This window comes from Mustelus asterias, chromosome 14 (assembly GCF_964213995.1).
Source record: "Mustelus asterias chromosome 14, sMusAst1.hap1.1, whole genome shotgun sequence".
Taxonomy (NCBI): Eukaryota; Metazoa; Chordata; class Chondrichthyes; order Carcharhiniformes; family Triakidae; genus Mustelus; species Mustelus asterias.
Genome location: NC_135814.1, coordinates 80389447 through 80410371, shown reverse-complemented (window position 1 = coordinate 80410371; position 20925 = coordinate 80389447). Strand labels below are relative to the sequence as shown.

The following is a 20925-nucleotide window of genomic DNA, read 5'->3' as shown; positions in this document are numbered from 1 at the left end:
GCTGCTGGGAGGGTTTAACTCAAAGCAGATGGTCTGGAGTCATCATACTGGGGAGTGATGGCCGAGTGCTATTAATTCAGAAACTCAGTGAATGTTCTGGGGACCCGGTTTGAATCCCGCCACAGCAGATGGTGAAATTTGAATTCAATAAAACAAAATCTGGAATTGAGAATCTGTTGATGACCACAAAACCATTGTCGATTGTTGGAAAAACCCATCTAGTTCATTAATTTCCTTTAGGGAAGGAAATGTGCCGTCCTTACCGGCTCTGGCCTCCACGTGACTCCAAAGCCACAGCAGTGTGGTTGACTCTCAACTGCCCTCTGAACAAGGGTACCTCGGGATGGGCGATAAATGCTGGTCAGCCAGCAACACCCATGTCTCACGAAAGAATAAAACAAAAATAACAAATAAATCTGGAAGATAGTGAGCAGAAAACTGACAAAATTGCCTCAGAAAAGCAGATGGTACAGCTGAGGTGTTGAGAAAGAAATGTAAGCCAGCTTAGGAAGTGTGTGTTAAGAAAATGTTTCTGGATAGGCATAGTTAGCAATTCCAGTTGAGACAGACATAAGAAAAAGTGTCTTTGTTGGCTTGCATTGTCCTCTGGGAAAAGGGATTAAACACTTGCAGTCCATTTTCTATTATGCTTGGATTCATAGTGCAGTGTTGCTTCAAGTGACACATGATTTAGCAATCTTATATAGTAGTGTCAGCTGTTGTGATAAATAATGTTGTAGTATAATAGGTGAAACAGAATAGGAATGGGGAACTAAAAGTTGAAATAAGTATTGGCAAACTTCGACAATCAGTATATGATTTCTAATAAAATTATTTTTATGTGTTTTCTGTTTATGTTTTGTTCAGTTTCTGCACCAAGGAAAAGAGATATTGTCTTCCTAATTGATGGCTCTCCTGGAATGGGAAGATCACTCTTTCAAGTCCGTAAGTTTCTTAACAAAGTAATACAGGAGCTCGATATTGGACCTGATGAAGATCAAGTTGCTGTGGTACAATACAGTTCAGACCCAAGACTTGAATTTGGCCTCAATACTCATTCAACTAAAGATGAGGTTTTGAATGCACTGAGAAAGCTGCGATTGAAAACAGGAAGACCCCTCAACACTGGTGCTGCACTGGATTATGTCACAAGGAATGTCTTCACTCCATCTGCAGGGGGCAGGAGTGATGCTGGAGCTTCACAAATCCTGGTGCTCATCACTGCTGGGAAATCCGGAGATGATGTTGGACAGGCAGCAGATGCAATAAAACAAGCTGGTATAGTGCCCATTGCTATCGGAGCCAAGAGTGCAGACACATCAGAGCTACAACAGATTGTGTCGAATCCTGATTCTGTTCTGAAACTGGGAGACTTCCAGGAATTGCAAACTATTCAACAAGAGCTACTATCGAAAGTTAGAGCAGAATTTGTGATTGAGGAACCAATTCCTCCTATCGAAGGTAAAATAATTTGGTAAACTGTGATTGATTTAGTTACTCAATGTGATGTCAGAGAAAATAAAAGAACATTATTGATATTGTAAGAATGACCTCTCCAAGACTGAGGGTGGAAATTTTTTTACATGTCAGCAACAAGTTATTTCACTGATTGAGTTCTAAAGATATACTCCACAACCACTGTCAGTGTCAGCACATTAACACAATAGTGCACACGGTACTTCTAAGATGATGGAATTTAGCTGATTCTGAGAGAAATGTGTTCAATAGATATATGTAACCCCCGCCATTGAAAGCATATGAATGAAACATAATTATTCAGTTGTTCTTGTTTCAACAATTGTCCAGGCCAATTTTCAATATTTTCTCCACTGTTATAGTGTCAAAGTGTCATATAGGATGCAGCACGAGGCCATTCAACCCATTAGGCCAGAACTCTGACCTGGCCCATGGTTGGGATTCTCCGGTCCCGCTGCTGTGAATGGAGATTTGGCTGATCACCAAATTCTTGATTTTCGTTGGCAGCAATAGCAAGCCGTTTGACACAAGATAAATCTGGAATTGTGTCTATGCCAATTACCCATGTAGAAATCCATTCCTCTGCTCTATATCGCTAATCCTGCAAGTTAATTTTCTTCGAGTGCCTATCCAGTTTTCTTTTGAAATTATTGATTTTCACTGCTTCCAACATCATAGAGGGCAGCGGATTCCAGATTGTTGCTTAAAAATATTTTTCGTCATCTTTCCCCTGCCTCTTGTCCATTGCCAATCATTGCCTTTCTCTTAAGATTTAATTTTTCATTATAAAGGCAAAATGAGAGATAGCTGAAACTGAGACATTGCAAATTTGAAGTCACTGAGTGTCCCTCTGGCAGTGTCACTCTGAGTGCTTCATATCTGATATGCACACTGCTAGATCCAGACAATTGCCATTGTAAATTAGTCATGGTTTCCTTTTTAAAAGGTTGTGTTTTTTTTTCATACTTTCTTGCTTGAATTGTGATTAATGGACTTAGTTTGATGCTGGTCTTCTCTGGATGTTAGAGAAACATGGAGAAAACATCAGTTATTAAAGTCCCAATCGTTGTAGAATTGAGGAAATGACATTGGTTTACCAGGTGTTATTTAATTGCTGGGGATGTTGTCTGACCTGACGTGTATTTCTTTTTCCAGTTCTACCAAAGGAAATGAGTGAGAGAGACATTGTCTTCCTTATTGATGGATCAGACAATGTTGGAAACACAAATTTACCTTTTGTCCGTGATTTTATGACAAGAATCATTCGGAACCTGGCCATTGGAAGTGACAAGGTGCGAGTAGGTCTGGCACAGTACACTGATGACACAGAAGCTGAGTTCTATCTAAACTCTTATTCATCAGAAGCTGAACTCCTGTCTCACATCAGAAGTCTCAGACTGAGCGGGGGTACAACGGCCAACACTGGTTCAGCGTTGGACTTTGCCATTAAATATTATTTTACGAGTTCTGCGGGAAGTCGCATAAAAGAAAATGTTCCTCAGTTTTTGGTGCTTGTTACTGGGGGAAGGTCGAGTGATGATGTGGAAGCACCAGCAGATGCATTGAAGCGAGCTGCAGTAATGACCTTCGCTGTTGGAGTTAAACATACAGACCCAGCACAGCTAGAAGAGATTGCAATTGACCCAAGTTTGATCTTCAATGTAAAGGAATTCAACTCTCTGTCTGAGATACACAATCAGATAATAATACCACTGACAACACTGACTGTTCCAACAGTAATTATTGAAGAACCAACAATTAAACCTGAACAGGAACCTGTTCCTCCTACAGAAGGTACCTGGTTTTAGTTTCTTGTTTTTTCTGCTACATCTGTAATGCTAAATGTTTTAGTATATTTCTAAACAAATTTGGTCCCTGTCAACATTATCACACATGACTGGAAGTGCAGGGTTCGGAGGGGTGCGTGTTCAGTGATTTGCACCTGACTCTGGGACACTCCAGATACCTCTTCTCATATTGGATTTCAGAACCCACACTCATGTGCTGCTGGACTCCACGACCCTTCACAATAACTCACACATCATCTTTGACAATTCATCTAAGGATACAGGAACAGACTTTATGATGTAGTGTCCCTGGTACTGAAGGTTTTGTGGTGCATTGGGATCATTCCCTATGTCTGAGCTCGAAGCTCTGGCGTCAAAACTGACTTCAGGGCTTGATGGCCAAGGAAGGTGCATTCATAACCTGAGCAAACAGGTTGACTATCCTTCCAATATACCTGATGGCAGGCTGTGTGTTGGAGAGTTTTCTGGTCAGCCATTCTGCAGATGGCAATGACAAACCTCTGCAATACTTGGTCAAGCGTAATCATTGATCAATCCAATGGAAGTCTATGCTTGTTGATATCCTATTCAGAATCACAAAATTGTAATGGCACAACAGAGGCCATTTGAACATCGAACATAGAACAGTACAGCTCAGGACAGGCCCTTCGGCCCACGATGTTGTGCCGAGCTTTATCTGAAACCAAGATCACGCTATCCCACGCCCTATCATCCTGGTGTGCTCCATGTGCCTATCTAATAACTGCTTAAATGTTCCTAAAGTGTCTGACTCCACTATCACTGCAGGCAGCCCATTCCACACCCCAACCACTCTCTGAGTAAAGAACCTACCTCGGACATCCTTCCGATATCTCCCACCATGAACCCTATAGTTATGCCCCCTTGTAATAGCTCCATCCACCCGAGGAAATAGTCTTTGAACGTTCACTCTATCTATCCCCTTCATCATTTTATAAACCTCTATTAAGTATCACCTCAACGTCCTCCGCTCCAGAGAGAACAGCCCTAGCTCCCTCAACCTTTCCTCATAAGATCTACCCTCCAAACCAGGCAGCATCCTGGTAAATCTCCTTTGCACTCTTTCCAGCGCTTCCACATCCTTCTTATAGTGAGGTGACCAGAACTGCACACAATATTCCAAATGTGGTCTCACCAAGGTCCTGTACAGTTGCAGCATAACCCCACGGCTCTTAAACTCCAACCCCCTGTTAATAAAAGCTAACACACTATAGGCCTCCTTCACAGCTCTATCCACTTGAGTGGCAACCTTCAGAGATCTGTGGATATGTACCCCAAGATCTCTCTGTTCCTCCACAGTCTTCAGAACCCTATCTTTGACCCTGTAATCCACATTTAAATTAGTCCTACCAAAATGAATCACCTCACATTTATTAGGGTTAAACTCCATCTGCCATTTTTCAGCCCAGCTTTGCATCCTATCTATGTCCCTTTGCAGTCTACAATAGCCCTCCACCTCATCCACTACTCCACCAACCTTCGTATCATCAGCAAATTTACTGATCCACTCTCAGCCCCCTCCTCTAAGTCATTAATAAAAATCACAAATAGCAGAGGACCAAGCACTGATCCCTGTGGCACTCCGCTAGCAACCTGCCTCCAGTCCGAAAATTTTCCATCCACCACCACCCTCTGTCTTCGATCAGATAGCCAGTTACCTATCCAATCGGCCAACTTTCCCTCTATTCCACACCTCCTTACTTTCATCATAAGCCGACCATGGGGGACCTTATCAAACGCCTTACTAAAATCCATGTATATGACATCAACTGCCTTACCTTCATCAACGCACTTAGTTACCTCCTCAAAAAGTTCTATCAAATTTGTGAGGCACGACTTGCCCTTCATGAATCCGTGCTGACTATCCCGGATTAATCCGCATCTTTCTAAATGGTCGCAAATCCCATCCCTAAGGACCTTTTCCATCAACTTACCAACCACCGAAGTAAGACTAACCGGTCTATAATTACCAGGGTCATTTCTATTCCTTTCTTAAACAGAGGAACAACATTCGCCACTCTCCAGTCCTCTGGCACCATCCCCGTGGACAGTGAGGACCCAAAGATCAAAGCCAAAGGCTCTGCAATCTCATCCCTTGCATTCCAAAGAATCCTAGGATATATTTCATCAGACCCAGGGGACTTATCGACCTTCAGTTTATTCAAAACTGCTCGTACATCCTCCCTCCACACATCTACTTCCTCCAGCCTATTAGCCTGTAACACCTTCTCTTCCTCAAAAACATGGCCCCTCTCCTTGGTGAACACTGAAGAAAAGTATTCATTCATCACCTCTCTTATCTCTACTGACTCCATACACAAGTTCCCACAACTGTCCTTGACCGGCCCTAACCTCACCCTGGTCATTCTTTTATTCCTCACACAACAGTAAAAAGCCTTTGGCCCATTATGTCTGCGCCTTGTCTCCAAATGAGCATCATGACTGAGTGCCAATTTCCCTGCCTTTCCCCCCGTACCCTTGCACATTGACTCAGCGACTCTGCGTTGTCGTGTGTCGTGAAGGCCGCCTTGGAGAACACTTACCCGAAGATCAGAGCTGAGACTGATAGCCAAGTTCCGCACACATGAGGACGGCCTCAACCGGGATCTTGGGTTCATGTCACACTATCTGTAACCCCCACAACTTGCCTGGGCTTGCAAAATCTCACTAACTGTCCTGTCTGGAGACAATACACATCTCTTTAACCTGTGCTTAACGCTCTCTCCACTCACATTCTCTGTACCTTTAAGACTTGATTACCTGTAAAGACTCGCATTCCAACCATTATTTTGTAAATTGAGTTTTGTGTCTTTATATGCCCTGTTTGTGAACAGAACTCACACTCACCTGACGAAGGAGCAGCAAGCGCTCCGAATTGGAGTTTAGAAGGATGAGGGGGGAACTTATGGAGACTTATAAGATAATGCGGGGGCTGGATAGGGTGGAGGCGGAGAGATTCTTTCCACTTAGTAAGGAAGTTAAAACTAGAGGACACAGCCTCAAAATAAAGGGGGGTCGGTTTAAGACAGAGATGAGGAGGAACTTCTTCTCCCAGAGGGTGGTGAATCTCTGGAATTCTCTGCCCACTGAGGTGGTGGAGGCTACCTCGCTGAATATGTTTAAAGCGCGGATGGATGGATTCCTGATCGGTAAGGGAATTAAGGGTTATGGGGATCAGGCGGGTAAGTGGTACTGATCCACGTCAGATCAGCCATGATCTTATTGAATGGCGGGGCAGGCTCGAGGGGCTAGATGGCCTACTCCTGCTCCTATTTCTTATGAATGCTAGTGGCTTTTGCTACCAAATAAACCTGTTGGACTTTAACCTGGTGTTGAGAGACTTCTTACTGGGCATAGAAGACAGAGGGTAGCAGTAGACGGGTGCTTTTCTGAATGGAAGGTTGTGACTAGCAGTGTTCCACAGAGATGAGTTCTGGGACCTTTGTTGTTCATAGTATATATAAATGATTTAGAGGAAAATGTAGCTGGTCTGATTAGTAAGTTTGCAGATGACACAAAAATTGTTGGAGTTGTGGATAGTGAAGAGGATTGTCAGATTATACAGCAAGATATAGACTGGTTGGAGAAATGGCAGATGGAGTTTAATCTGGATGGAGTTTAATGCATTTTGGAAGGTCCAATGCATGTAGGAATTACACAGCAAATGGTAGAACCCTTAGGAGTATTGACAGGCACAGAGATCTGGGCATACATGTCCACTGATCACTGAAAGTGGCAACGCAGGTGGATAAGATCATCAAGAAGGCATATGGCTTGCTTGCCTTCATCATTTGGGGCATTGAGTATAAAAATTGGCAGGCCATGCTGCAGCTGTACAGAACCTTAGGCCACATTTGGAATATTATGTACAATTCTGGTTGCCACACTACCAGAAGGATGTGGATGCTTTGGAGAGGGTCAGTAGAGGTTTACCAGGATGTTGCCTGGTCTAGACGGTATTAGCTATGAGGAGAGGTTGGATAAGCTTGGTTTGTTCTCACTGGAATGGCGGAGGTTGAGGGGCGATCTGATAGAGGTTTACAAGATTATGAATGGCATGGACAGAGTGAATAGTCAGATGTCCTTTCCTAGTGTAGAAAAGTCAAATGCTAGGGGACATAGGTTTAAGGTGCATGGGGAAAAGTTTACAGGAGATGTGCGAGGCAAGTTTTTTAAAAAAACAGGGTGGTGAATGTCTGGATGTGCTGCCCAGGGAGGTGGTGGGAGCAAGTACGATAGCAGCACTTAAGGAGCATCTAGACGAATACATGAATAGGATGGAAATGGAAGGATACAGACTCCGTAACTGCATACGGTTTTAGTTTAGGCAAACATCATGATCGGCACAGGCTTGGAGGGCTGAAGGGCCTGTTCCTGTGCTGTTTTTTGTTCTTTGTTTGTTCTTGACCTCCTGAGCTTCAAACACAGGCGCATCAATCAGATTGCCAGACACGACTGTGAAATGGAGACACTCGCCTTCATTCTGCCTTAGCTATGTGCCCAATATTCTATTCATCCTATTGCATGAAGGACAACATGTGCGGCACCAATTGCAAGATCTCTCTCTGTGTACCACCTTTCTGCTTCTTGCTGCACGTGCTGTTCGATGCTCGGCAAACTTTCCTGAGCACATAAATTAACACCTGGAGAACTATAAAGTTCTGTCAACATTTTTATTTGATCTGATTGCAGACAAATATGTTCATACTTACAAATGATATGGAATACACCTACCAAACTACATCATCCAAATTGTAGTAAACAAAACTTATCTTAAGTTGTTACTTTATAGATCATTGTTAATTTATTTTAACCACGGGACCACGGCAGGGCTCAGCAGCAATTAGATTGCTGAGTTTTCAGAACCCAGAAGAAGGGAGGGGACAGTTGCGAGAGCTGGGAAGGTTGCCTCCACATCTTTCTATCTTTTCTAGAGGTCCTGCTGTGGGATCTGAGGGGCTGCAATTCATTGATCTTTCCTAAAGGTGTGAGAAAGAAGACAGAGCTTTCATACCAACCAGGCATGGATAGAAATGGCCAAAGAAGTCAGCAACGGGAATATGCAGAGCATCAGGAGAATCCAGGACCTCAGCAGTGTATACCAGTTGGGGAGTATAACACTTAGAAGCATGAGACCCCATATTGATCCTGCCTTCCCATCGTACCCCTTTAGCCCCAAAAGTTATATCTAATTCCTTCTTGAAATTGCACAATGTTTTTGCCTCAACTACTTTCTGTGGTAGTGAATTCCACACATTCATCACTCTCTGGGTGAAGAAACTTCTCCTCACCTCAGTCCTAAAAGATTTACCCCCTTATCCTCAAACTAGGACCCTTAGTTTTGGACTCCCCCACCGTTGGGAACATTGGGGGCGATTCTCCCGAAAGTGCTGAGTTGGTGGGGAAACTGTTCTAAATCCCGACTGTTTTGTCAGTTCAGCATTCTGTGCACTGCAGAGGTCCCAGTTGTGAATATCATTAAAAACCCGGGGGGGCGGGGGCTATTTGCGCCGGAGGTTAACACTTCTGGAACTCTGCGCATGCACAGTCGTTCTGGCTATCTCCTCGTTTGATGGCCAGCTCGATCGCTAGTCAACCCGACATCCCCGCAGTGCTGCCCCTCCAGCACCCCCTCATGGCCCAATCGCGGCCCGCACAACAATTCCCGGGCCAGCCCTGAACCACCCCCACTGCACCCCATCCCGGAGCGCCCCGATGCACAGCCCACCCCCCCCCAGCAGTGACTATTCTCCCCACCACCCTCACCCCGGCAGACCCCTACCCCCACTGAACCCCTCAGGGGTCAGACCCCCCCTGCAGGTAGCCCCCCCCCCCACCCCGGAGTCAGGCCCCCCCCCCACCCCGGAGTCAGGCCCCCCCCCCACCCCGGAGTCAGGCCCCCCCCCCCACCCCGGAGTCAGGCCCCCCCCCCACCCCGGAGTCAGGCACCCCCCCCCCCCTCCACCCCGGAGTCAGCCCCCCCCCCCCCCACTCTCCGCCTCGGAGTCAGGCCCCCCCCTCTCCACCCCGGAGTCAGGCCCCCCCCCTCTCCACCCCGGAGTCAGGCCCCCCCCACCCCCCCTCTCCGCCCCGGAGGCAGGCCCCCCACCCCACCCAAGAGGCAGGCCCCCCCCCACCCCGTCCTGGAGTCAGGGCGCCCCCCCCGCCCCGGAGTCAGGGCCAGCCCCCCCGCCCCGGAGTCAGGGCCACCCCCCCCGCCCCGGAGTCAGGGCCCCCCCCCGCCTCGGAGTCAGGGACCCCCCCGCCCCGGAGTCAGGGCCCCCCCACCCCGCCCTGGAGTCAGGCCCCCCCGCCCCGGAGTCAGGCCCCCCCCCCCCGCCCCAGAGTCAGGCCCCCCCCCCCCAGAGTCAGACCCCCCCCCCCCCCCTCCCAGAGTCAGGGCCCCCCCCCCGCCCCAGAGTCAGGCCCCCCCCCCCACCCCGGAATCAGGCCCCCCCCCCACCCCGGAGTCAGGCCCCCCCCCCCACCCCGGAGTCAGGCCCCCCCCCCACCCCGGAGTCAGGCACCCCCCCCCCCCTCCACCCCGGAGTCAGCCCCCCCCCCCCCACTCTCCGCCTCGGAGTCAGGCCCCCCCCCTCTCCACCCCGGAGTCAGGCCCCCCCCACCCCCCCTCTCCGCCCCGGAGGCAGGCCCCCCACCCCACCCAAGAGGCAGGCCCCCCCCCACCCCGTCCTGGAGTCAGGGCGCCCCCCCCGCCCCGGAGTCAGGGCCAGCCCCCCCGCCCCGGAGTCAGGGCCACCCCCCCGCCCCGGAGTCAGGGCCCCCCCCCGCCTCGGAGTCAGGGACCCCCCCGCCCCGGAGTCAGGGCCCCCCCACCCCGCCCTGGAGTCAGGCCCCCCCCGCCCCGGAGTCAGGCCCCCCCCCCCGCCCCAGAGTCAGGCCCCCCCCCCCCAGAGTCAGACCCCCCCCCCCCCCCTCCCAGAGTCAGGGCCCCCCCCCCGCCCCAGAGTCAGGCCCCCCCCCCCGCCCCGGAGTCAGGGCCCCCCCCCCACCCCGGAGTCATTTCCCCCCCCCATCTATAGCAGTATGTATTCAGTCCAACAAGAAAGGTTACACTGTTGGACTTGGTTCTTGGGAATTAGGTGGGCCAAGTAGATCAAGTGTTAGTGGGAGAACACTTAGGAGACAGTGGTCATGGAATAGTAAAGTTTATGATGATGATCTAAAAGGGCAATGGGCAATCCAGAGTTCAAAATAATTAACAGGGGGAGAATTGACTTCAATGGGGCAAGAATAGAGCTGGGCCAGTTGGACTGGAATGAAAGGTTGACAGGAAAAACTACAGCTGAACAATGTAGTTTTTCATTGAAATGGTCCGAACATGGTCAAGGTGTATTCCCTTAAAAGGGAAAAGTAGGGCAAACAAATCCAGAGCTCCCTGGATGAAAATATAAATTGAGATAAGAAAAAGTGTGCTTCCGACAGGTGTTTAATGTTTATTTATTAGTGTCACAAGTAGGCCCACATTAAAACTGAAATGATGTTACTGTGAAAATCCCTAGTTGCCACACTGCAGTGCCTGGTACACTGAGGGAGAATTTAGCATGACCAATCACCTAACCAGCACATGTTTCGGACTGTGGGAGGAAACCGGAGCACCCAGAGGAAACCCACACAGACACAGGAGAACATGCCGACTCTGTGCAAACAGTGACCCAAGCTGGGAATCGAACCTGGGTCCCTGGCACTGTGAGGCAACAGTGCTAACCACAGTACCACTGAGATAGAGTTGAGAACTAAGAGGAATACAGAAGGTTTAGGCAGGGGGTGAAAAAGCACATTAGAGAAGCAAAGTATGATTCTGAGAAGATTCCCGAACATGCATGGGAATCTTAAAATCTTTTATCGACTTATAGAAATCATAGAAACCCTACAGTACAGAAAGAGGCCATTCAGCCCATGGAGTCTGCACCGACCACAATCCCACCCAGGCCATACCCCCATATCCCTACATATTTACCCGCTAATCCCTCTAACCTACGCATCTCAGGACACTAAGGGCAATTTAGCATGGCCAATCCACCTAACCCGCACATCTTTGGACTGTGGGAGGAAACCGGAGCACCCGGAGGAAACCCACGCAGACACGAGGAGAATGTGCAAACTCCACACAGTAGAGACACACACTATACATAAATAGTATAAGAGGGGTAAAAGGAGAAGGGCTAATTACAGACCAAAAAGGTGATTTACACATGAAGTTTGGGCCATGGCTGAGGTATTAAATTAATATTTTTCATCGTATTCACCCAAGGAGGTAGATGCTACTCAGAACATGGAGACAGAAGTCCCTAGAAGGGTTCAAAATTGATAAGGAGGAAGTGTTGAATAGACTGTCAGTACTGAAAGTTGACGAGGCACTGGGACCAGGTAAGATGTATCCAAATTGAAATTGAAGGAAGTGAAAATCGAAATGAAAGGGGTCACTATAATCTTCCAGTCTTCGCTAGATTCAGAGGAGGTGCCAGAGGACTGGAGAATTACATGTGAGTTGATTAGGAAGAGCCAACATGATTTCTAAAAGGGGAAATCATGTTTACCTAACTTGCTGTATTTTTTCGAGGAGGTAACAGGAAGGTTTAATGAGGGTAATGCTGTTGGTGTGCTGCATCTGGACTTTCAGGAGGCCTGTGATACAGTGCCACACAACAGACTTGTAAGAGAAGTTACAGTTCATGGAATAAAAACATGGATACAAAATTGGTTAAATAATAGAAAGCAGAGAGTGATGGTCAAGGGATATTTTTTGGGCTAGGGGAAGGTTTGTAGTGATGTTTCCAGGGATCAGTATTGGGACCCTTGCTTTTGCTAATATACGTTAATGATCTCGATCATGGTGTGCAGGGGCCAATTTCAAAGTTTGCGGATGATACAAAATTTGGAAGTATTGTATACTGTGAGGGCAGTGTAGAATATTCTATACTGTGATGACAGTGTAGAACACAGACAAATTGGTGGACTGGGCAGATACGTGGCAGATGGAGTTTAATGTGGAGAAGTATGAGGTAATGCATTTTGGGAGGAACAACATGAAGAGACAATATAAAATAAGGGGTAAAATTCTTAAAGGGGTGCAGGAGCAGAGGGACCTGGGTGTATTTATGCATAGATCATTGAAGATGGCAGATCAGATGGAGACAGCAGTTAATAAAGCCCACAGTACTCTTGACTTTATTAATACGGGAATAGAGTTCAAGAGCAAGGAGGTTATGCTAAACTTATACAAGAGACTAGTTAGATCTCGGCTGGAATATTGTGAATTGTTCTAGGTGCCACACTATACAAAGGATGTGAACGCATTGGAGAGAGTGCAGAAGAGGTTTACAAGAATGGTTCCAGGGATGAGAAACTTAAGAGGATAGATTGGAGAGGTTGGGACTGTTCTCCTTGGAGAGAAGAAAGAGATTTAATTGAGAAGTTAAAAATCATGAAGGGCCTGGACAGAGTTGCAGGAAAAAGCCTGGGAAGTACAGACCAGTGAGCCTCACATCTGTGGTGGGTAAATTGTTGGAAGGTATTTTGAGAGACAGGATCTACAGGCATTTAGAGACGCAAGTACTGATTAGGGACAGCCAGCATGGCTTTGTGAGTGGAAAATCATGTCTCACAAATTTGATTGAGTTTTTTGAAGGGGTAACCAAGAATGTAGATGAGGACAGTGCAGTTGATGTTGTCTACATGGACTTTAGCAAGGCCTTTGACAAGGTACCGCATGGTAGGTTGTTGCATAAGGTTAAATCTCATGGGATCCAGGGTGAGGTATCTAAATGGATACAAAATTGGCTTCTTGACAGAAGCCAGAGAGTGGTTGTAGAGAATTGTTTTTCAAACTGGAGGCCTATGACCAGTGGTGTGCCTCAGGGATCAGTGCTGGGTCCACTGTAATTTGTCATTTATATTAATGATTTAGATGAGAATATAGGGGGCATGGTTAGTAAGTTTGCAGATGACACTAAGATTGGTGGCATAGTGGACAGTGAAGAAGGTTATCTCCAATTGCAATGGGATCTTGATCAATTGGGCCAGTGGGCTGACGAATGGCAGATGGAGTTTAATTTAGACAAATGCGAGGTGATGCATTTTGGTAGATTGAACCAGGGCAGGACTTACTCAGTTAATGGTAGGGCATTGGGGAGAGTTACAGAACAAAGAGATCGAGGGGTACATGTTCATAGTTCCTTGAAAGTGGAGTCACAGATGGACAGAGTGGTGAAGAAGGCATTCGGCATGCTTGGTTTCATCGGTCAGAACACTGAATACAGGAGTTGGAATGTCTTGTTGAAGTTGTACAAGACATTGGTAAGGCCACACTTGGAATACTGTGTGCAATTCTGGTCACCCTATTATAGAAAGGATATTATTAAACTAGAAAGAGTGCAGAAAAGATTTAGAAATCATAGAAAGCCTACAGTGCAGAAGGAGGCCATTCGGCCCATCGAGTCTGCACCGACCACAATCCCACCCAGGCCCTACCCCCACATATTTTACCCACTAATCCCTCTAACCTATGCATCCCAGGACTCTAAGGGGCAATTTTTTTAACCTGGCCAATCAACCTAACCCGCACATCTTTGGACTGTGGGAGGAAACCGGAGCACCCGGAGGAAACCCACGCAGACACGAGGAGAATGTGCAAACTCCACACAGACAGTGACCCGAGCCGGGAATTGAACCCGGGACCCTGGAGCTGTGAAGCAGCAGTGCTAGCAACTGTGCTACTGTGCCGCCCACTTACTAGGATGCTACAGGGACTTGATGGATTGAGTTATAAGGAGAGGCTGGATAGACTGGGACTTTTTCCTCTGGAGGATAGGAGGTTGAGGGGTGATTTTATAGCGGTCTATAAAATAATGAGGGGCACAGATCAGCTAGATAGTCAATATCTTTTCCCAAAGGTGGGGGAGTCTAAAACTGGAGGGCATAGATTTAAGATGAGAGGGGAGAGATACAAAAGTGTCCAGGGGGCAATGTTTTCACACACAGGCTGGAACAAGCTGCCAGAGGTAGTGGCGGGTTCAATTTTGTCTTTTAAAAAACATTTAGATAGTTACATGGGTACGATGGGTATAGAGGGATATGGGTCAAATGCGGGCAATTGGGGTTAGCTTAGAGGTTTTAAACAAAAAAGGGCGCCATGGACAAGTTGGGCCGAAGGGCCTGTTTCCTCTATGACTCCCTGTGCTGTAAACCTCTATGACTCTAAATAGGGATAAACTATTACCATTCGTAAGAGTATAAAGATTGAGAGGGCACAGACTAGGGCGATTTGCAAAAGAAACAAATGTGATGTGAGAAAAAACTCTTTTACACAATGAGTGGTTTGGGTGTGGAATGCACTGCCTGGATGTGTGGTGGAGGCACCTTCAATTGAGGCATTCAAGTGAGAATTAGATGATTTCTTGAATAGAAACAATAGAACATAGAACATAGAACATTACAGCGCAGAACAGGCCCTTCGGCCCACGATGTTGCACCGACCAGTTAAAAAAAAAAAAACTGTGACCCTCCAACCTAAACCAATTTCTTTTCGTCCATGAACCTATCTACGGATCTCTTAAACGCCCCCAAACTAGGCGCATTTACTACTGATGCTGGCAGGGCATTCCAATCCCTCACCACCCTCTGGGTAAAGAACCTACCCCTGACATCGGTTCTATAACTACCCCCCCTCAATTTAAAGCCATGCCCCCTCGTGCTGGATTTCTCCATCAGAGGAAAAAGGCTATCACTATCCACCCTATCTAAACCTCTAATCATCTTATATGTTTCAATAAGATCCCCTCTTAGCCGCCGCCTTTCCAGCGAAAACAATCCCAAATCCCTCAGCCTCTCCTCATAGGATCTCCCCTCCATACCAGGCAACATCCTGGTAAACCTCCTCTGCACCCTCTCCAAAGCCTCCACATCCTTCCTGTAATGTGGGGACCAGAACTGCACACAGTACTCCAAGTGCGGCCGCACCAGAGTTGTGTACAGTTGCAACATAACGCTACGACTCCTAAATTCAATCCCCCTACCAATAAACGCCAAGACACCATATGCCTTCTTAACAACCTTATCTACTTGATTCCCAACTTTCAGGGATCTATGCACACATACACCTAGATCCCTCTGCTCCTCCACACTATTCAAAGTCCTCCCGTTAGCCCTATACTCAACACATCTGTTATTCCTACCAAAGTGAATTACCTCACACTTCTCCGCATTAAACTCCATCCGCCACCTCTCGGCCCAACTTTGCAACCTGTCTAAGTCTTCCTGCAAACTACGACACCCTTCCTCACTGTCTACCACACCACCGACTTTGGTGTCATCAGCAAATTTGCTAATCCACCCAACTATACCCTCATCCAGATCATTAATAAATATTACAAACAGCAGTGGCCCCAAAACAGATCCCTGAGGTACACCACTTGTAACCGCACTCCATGATGAATATTTACTATCAACCACCACCCTCTGTTTCCTATCCGCTAGCCAATTCCTGATCCAATTTCCTAGATCACCCCCAATCCCATACATCTGCATTTTCTGCAGAAGCCTACCATGGTGAATGTGCAGAGGTATGGGGAAAAGGCAGAGGAATGGCACTAAGTCATGATGCTTGTTTGGAGAATCAGTGCAGTCACAATGGGTCAAATGGCCTGCTTCTGCCCCATATCAATTGTGTGATTCTTACTAATTGTGATATTACTGAGACTGACAGAGTGTAACAGAATGACACGCAGCGAAAAGACAAACCATTATATAAAAAACAATTCCATGTGAGGACAATGGAAGGAGGGAATGAAGGGAACAGGTTGACAATATTAGTGAGGGTAATCTGACCTTTGGAAAAAATCTGAAACAGGATGTTTCCACATGGACAAACATTTCAGGGAGAGTTGTTTGTCAAGAATATTGGGGTGGATGTAATGGTTGAAGCAGATTGCGCAGAAGGTAGGAATAGAATTTAACTGACTTGGAGCAGGGATGGAATGGAATAAGAGTGTGTGGGATACAGAGTAATGAGAAATTAAAGAAATAGACACCATTATAGGAGGAAGGCACGAGAGAAAGCAAATAAAGGAGAGGAATCAGGAAAAACACAAACACACACAAAATTCAGCATGCTGCTGTCAGAAACTTGAATACTGATAATCACTGGACAAATCTTTACATCCTGAGTGAGAGTTTGAAGGTTACAGATATGCACTGATCTTACACATTTATATTTATGTTCAGTTTCAGCAGTCAAGAAAAGGGATATTGTCTTCCTAATTGATGGCTCTCCTGGAATGGGAAGATCATTTCCTCTAGTCCGAGAGTTTGTGAAGCAAGTAATCCAGGAGCTCGATATTGGACCTGACAGAGATCAAGTTGCTGTGGTACAATACAGCTCTGATGCAATACTTGAATTTGGCCTCAATACTCATTCAACTAAAGATGAGGTTTTGAAAACACTGAGAAAGCTGCGATTGAAAACAGGAAGACCCCTCAACACTGGTGCTGCACTGGATTATGTCACAAGGAATGTCTTCACTCCATCTGCAGGGGGCAGGAGTGATGCTGGAGCTTCACAAATCCTGGTGCTCATCACTGCTGGGAAATCCACAGATGATGTTGGACAGGCAGCAGATGCAGTGAAACAGGCTGGTATAGTGCCCATAGCTATCGGAGCCAAGAGTGCAGACACATTGGAGCTACAACAGATCGTGTCGAATCCTGATTCTGTTCTGAAACTGGGAGACTTCCAGGAGTTGCAAACTATTCAACAAGAGCTACTATCGAAAGTTAGAGCAGAATTTGTGATTGAGGAACCAATTCCTCCCACTGAAGGTAAAATAATTTGACAAACTAATTGATTTAGTTTACTCAATGTCATGTCAGAGAAAATAAATGAACATTATCGATATTGTAAGAGTGACCTTTCCAAAACTGAGGTTGCACAATCTGCACATCTTAGCAACAAGTCAGTTCACTGACTGAATTCTAAAGATATACTCCATAACCACTTTCAGTGTCGGCACATTTACACGATTTTCACAATAATTTCATTGCAGTGTTAATGAAAGCCTACTTGTGACACAAATAAAGAAATATATACTTCTAACGTGGTATAATTTAGCTGATTCTGATCGGAATGAGTGCCATGGCTAGATGCAATTTCCACCTTTTAAAACATCGGTTGAGATCTAGGGCAGGTTGAGTCAGCCCACCATGGGCTGGTGGCGGGATCTTCTGGTCCCACTGATGTCCATGGGGATTTGCGGGACCTGAAGATAATGCCAGTGGGAAGGTGGGAAAAATTCAGCCATTGCCATTCAACGATGTGCTTGTTTTCACATCTGGTTTTAATGGTATTTCACACCATTATAGAATCATAGAGCCATGTATGGCACAGATGAGGCCATTCGGCCCGTTGTGTTTATGTCAGTTTTCGGTGGAGCAATGCAGTCAGTCTCAATCCTCAGCTCCATCTCCCTAATCCTGCAAGTTTATTCCCTTCAGGTGTCAAACCAATTTTCTTTTGAAATTATTGATTGACACTGTTTCCAACTTCACAGGGGACAGTGGATTCCAGATTGTAGCTTAAAAATATTCTTCCTCACAGTTCTCCTGCCTCTTGTCCTTTGCCAATCATTGCCTTTCTCTTAAGATTTAATTTTTCATTAAAATGGCAAAATGAGAGATAGCTGAAACTGAGACATTGCAAATTTGAAGACATTGAAAGTGTACTTCTGGGAGTGTCACTCTGACTGCTTCATATCTGATATGCACACTGCTAGATCCAGACAATTTCCATTGTAGATTAGTCATGGTTTCCTTTTTAAAAGGTTGTGTATGTTTTTTTGGATATTTTCTTGCTTGAAGCACCTTTAAATTGTGATGAATGGACTTAGTTTGATGCTGGTCTTCTCTGGGTGTTAGAGAAACATGGAGAAAACATCAGTTATTAAAGTCCCAATCGTTAGAATTGAGGAAATGTTACATTAGTTTACCAGGTGTTATTTAATTGCTGGGGATGTTGTCTGACCTGACGTGTATTTCTTTTTCCAGTTCTACCAAAGGAAATGAGTGAGAGAGACATTGTCTTCCTTATTGATGGATCAGACAATGTTGGAAACACAAATTTACCTTTTGTCCGTGATTTTATGACAAGAATCATTCGGAACCTGGCCATTGGAAGTGACAAGGTGCGAGTAGGTCTGGCACAGTACACTGATGACACAGAAGCTGAGTTCTATCTAAACTCTTATTCATCAGAAACTGAACTCCTGTCTCACATCAGAAGTCTCAGACTGAGCGGGGGTACAACGGCCAACACTGGTTCAGCGTTGGACTTTGCCATTAAATATTATTTTACGAGTTCTGCGGGAAGTCGCATAAAAGAAAATGTTCCTCAGTTTTTGGTGCTTGTTACTGGGGGAAGGTCGAGTGATGATGTGGAAGCACCAGCAGATGCATTGAAGCGAGCTGCAGTAATGACCTTCGCTGTTGGAGTTAAACATACAGACCCAGCACAGCTAGAAGAGATTGCAATTGACCCAAGTTTGATCTTCAATGTAAAGGAATTCAACTCTCTGTCTGAGATACACAATCAGATAATAATACCACTGACAACACTGACTGTTCCAACAGTAATTATTGAAGAACCAACAATTAAACCTGAACAGGAACCTGTTCCTCCTACAGAAGGTACCTGGATTTAGTTTATTGTTTTTTCTAGCTGTTATTGAAATCCTAATAAGTTTATTTGAGTTGTAAACAACTTTGCGCACTTGTAAAATTATTCTAATCCCTTTGTAAAATTTTATATGTGACTGGAAGTGCAGGGTTCAGTGGGGGCATGGGTTCAGTGATTTGTCCCTGACTCTGGTACACCCCAGATGCCACTTGTCATATTGGATTTCAGAATCCACATTCCTGTGCTGCTAGACTCCAGGACGCTTCACAATAGCGCACAGATCCTCTTTGACAATCCACGTGAGCACATAGGGACAGAATTCAGAATCACAGAATTGTTATGGCGCAGAAGGAGGCCATTTGGTCCATCAGGTCTGCATTTTGTGATGTTGAGATCAAGTGTAATATCTGTTCTTTGTTTCTCGGTCTTTTGTCTAAGATCAAGCGTCAGATCAAGCCCAAAATGAAATGCAGTGCCTCATCTTGTCAGCTTGGATCTTATTTGTTTCCCTTGTGGGGACTCCGAAATGGATTCAACAGGATTTTGAAATTGGTTTTTGGAGCAAGGAATGGGTTTGGGTTTGCCCGGTCCATTTTGAGCATTGGCTTTGTATCTTTCAGAATGGAGTCCCTGATACAGAGCTTGAAATACAGCTGCATAAATCTCCATGTCAAACACAGCTGATTAGGAATTTAAAAGGACACACTGTCCTTCATTTTGCCTTCACTATCCGCCCAATATTCCACTCAATTCTCCAGTCGCCTGATGGTCATAGAGTCATAGAGGTTTACAGCATGGAAACAGGCCCTTCGACACAACTTGTCCATGCCACCCTTTTTCTTTTTAAACCCCTAAGCTAGTCCCAATTGCCTGCATTTGGCCCATATCCCTCTATATCCATCTTACCCATGTAACTGTCTAAATGCTTTTTAAAAGACAAAATTGTACCCGCCTCTACCCTGTGTGTGAAAAAATTGTCCCTCTGGACACTTTTGTAGCTCTCCCCTCTCACCTTAAACCTATGCCCTCTAGTTTTAGGCTCCCCTAACTTTGGGAAAAGATATTGACTATCTAGCTGATCTGTGCCCCTCATTATTTTATAGACTTCTATAAGATCACCCCTCAGCCTTCAACGCTCCAGAGAAAAAAGTCCCAGTCTATCCAGCGTCTCCTTATAACTCTATCAAGTCCCGGTAGCATCCTAGTAAATCTTTCCTGCACTCTTTCTAGTTTAATAATATCCTTTCTATAATAGGGCGACCAGAACTGTACACAGTATTCCAAGTGTGGCCTTACCAATGTCTTGTACAACTTCAACAAGACGTCTCAACTCCTGTATTCAATGTTCTGACCAATGAAACCAAGCATGCCGAATGCCTTCTTCACCATTCTGTCCACCTGTGACTCCACTTTCAAGCAGCTATGAACATGTACCCCTCGATCTCTTTGGTCTGTAACTCTCCCCAGTGCCCTACCATTAACTGAGTAAGTCCTGCCCTGGTTCAATCTACCAAAATGCATCACCTCGCATTTATCTAAATTAAACTCCATCTGCCATTCATCAGCCCACTGGCTCAATTGATCAAGATCCCGTTGAAATCGGAGATAACTTTCTTCACTGTCCACTATGCCACCAATCTTGGTGTCATCTGCAAACTTACTAACCATGCCCCCTATATTTTCATCCAAATCTTTAATATAAATGACAAATAACAGTGGACCCAGCACTGATCCCTGAGGCACACTGCTAGTCACAGGCCTCCAGTTTGAAAAACAACCCTCGACAACCACCTTCTGGCTTCTGTCAAGAAGCCAATTTTGTATCCATTTAGATACTTCACCCTGGATCCTGTGAGATTTAACCTTATGCAACAACCTACCATGCGGTACCTTGTCAAAGGCCTTGCTAAAGTCCAGGTAGACAACTTCAACTGC

The 20925-nt window shown here is 45.9% G+C and overlaps 1 protein-coding gene across 1 annotated transcript in view; it reads left to right on the top strand.

The window, feature by feature from the left end:
• LOC144503790 (collagen alpha-3(VI) chain-like) overlaps nucleotides 1–20925 on the top strand; it is a 253899-nt gene that overhangs the window by 67268 nt on the left and 165706 nt on the right. Inside the window, exons 5-8 of the mRNA XM_078228676.1 lie at nucleotides 868–1461; nucleotides 2632–3270; nucleotides 16548–17141; nucleotides 18363–19001. Of these exons, the coding sequence (XP_078084802.1) occupies nucleotides 868–1461; nucleotides 2632–3270; nucleotides 16548–17141; nucleotides 18363–19001 (2466 nt within the window). The remainder of the gene's footprint in view (nucleotides 1–867; nucleotides 1462–2631; nucleotides 3271–16547; nucleotides 17142–18362; nucleotides 19002–20925) is intronic.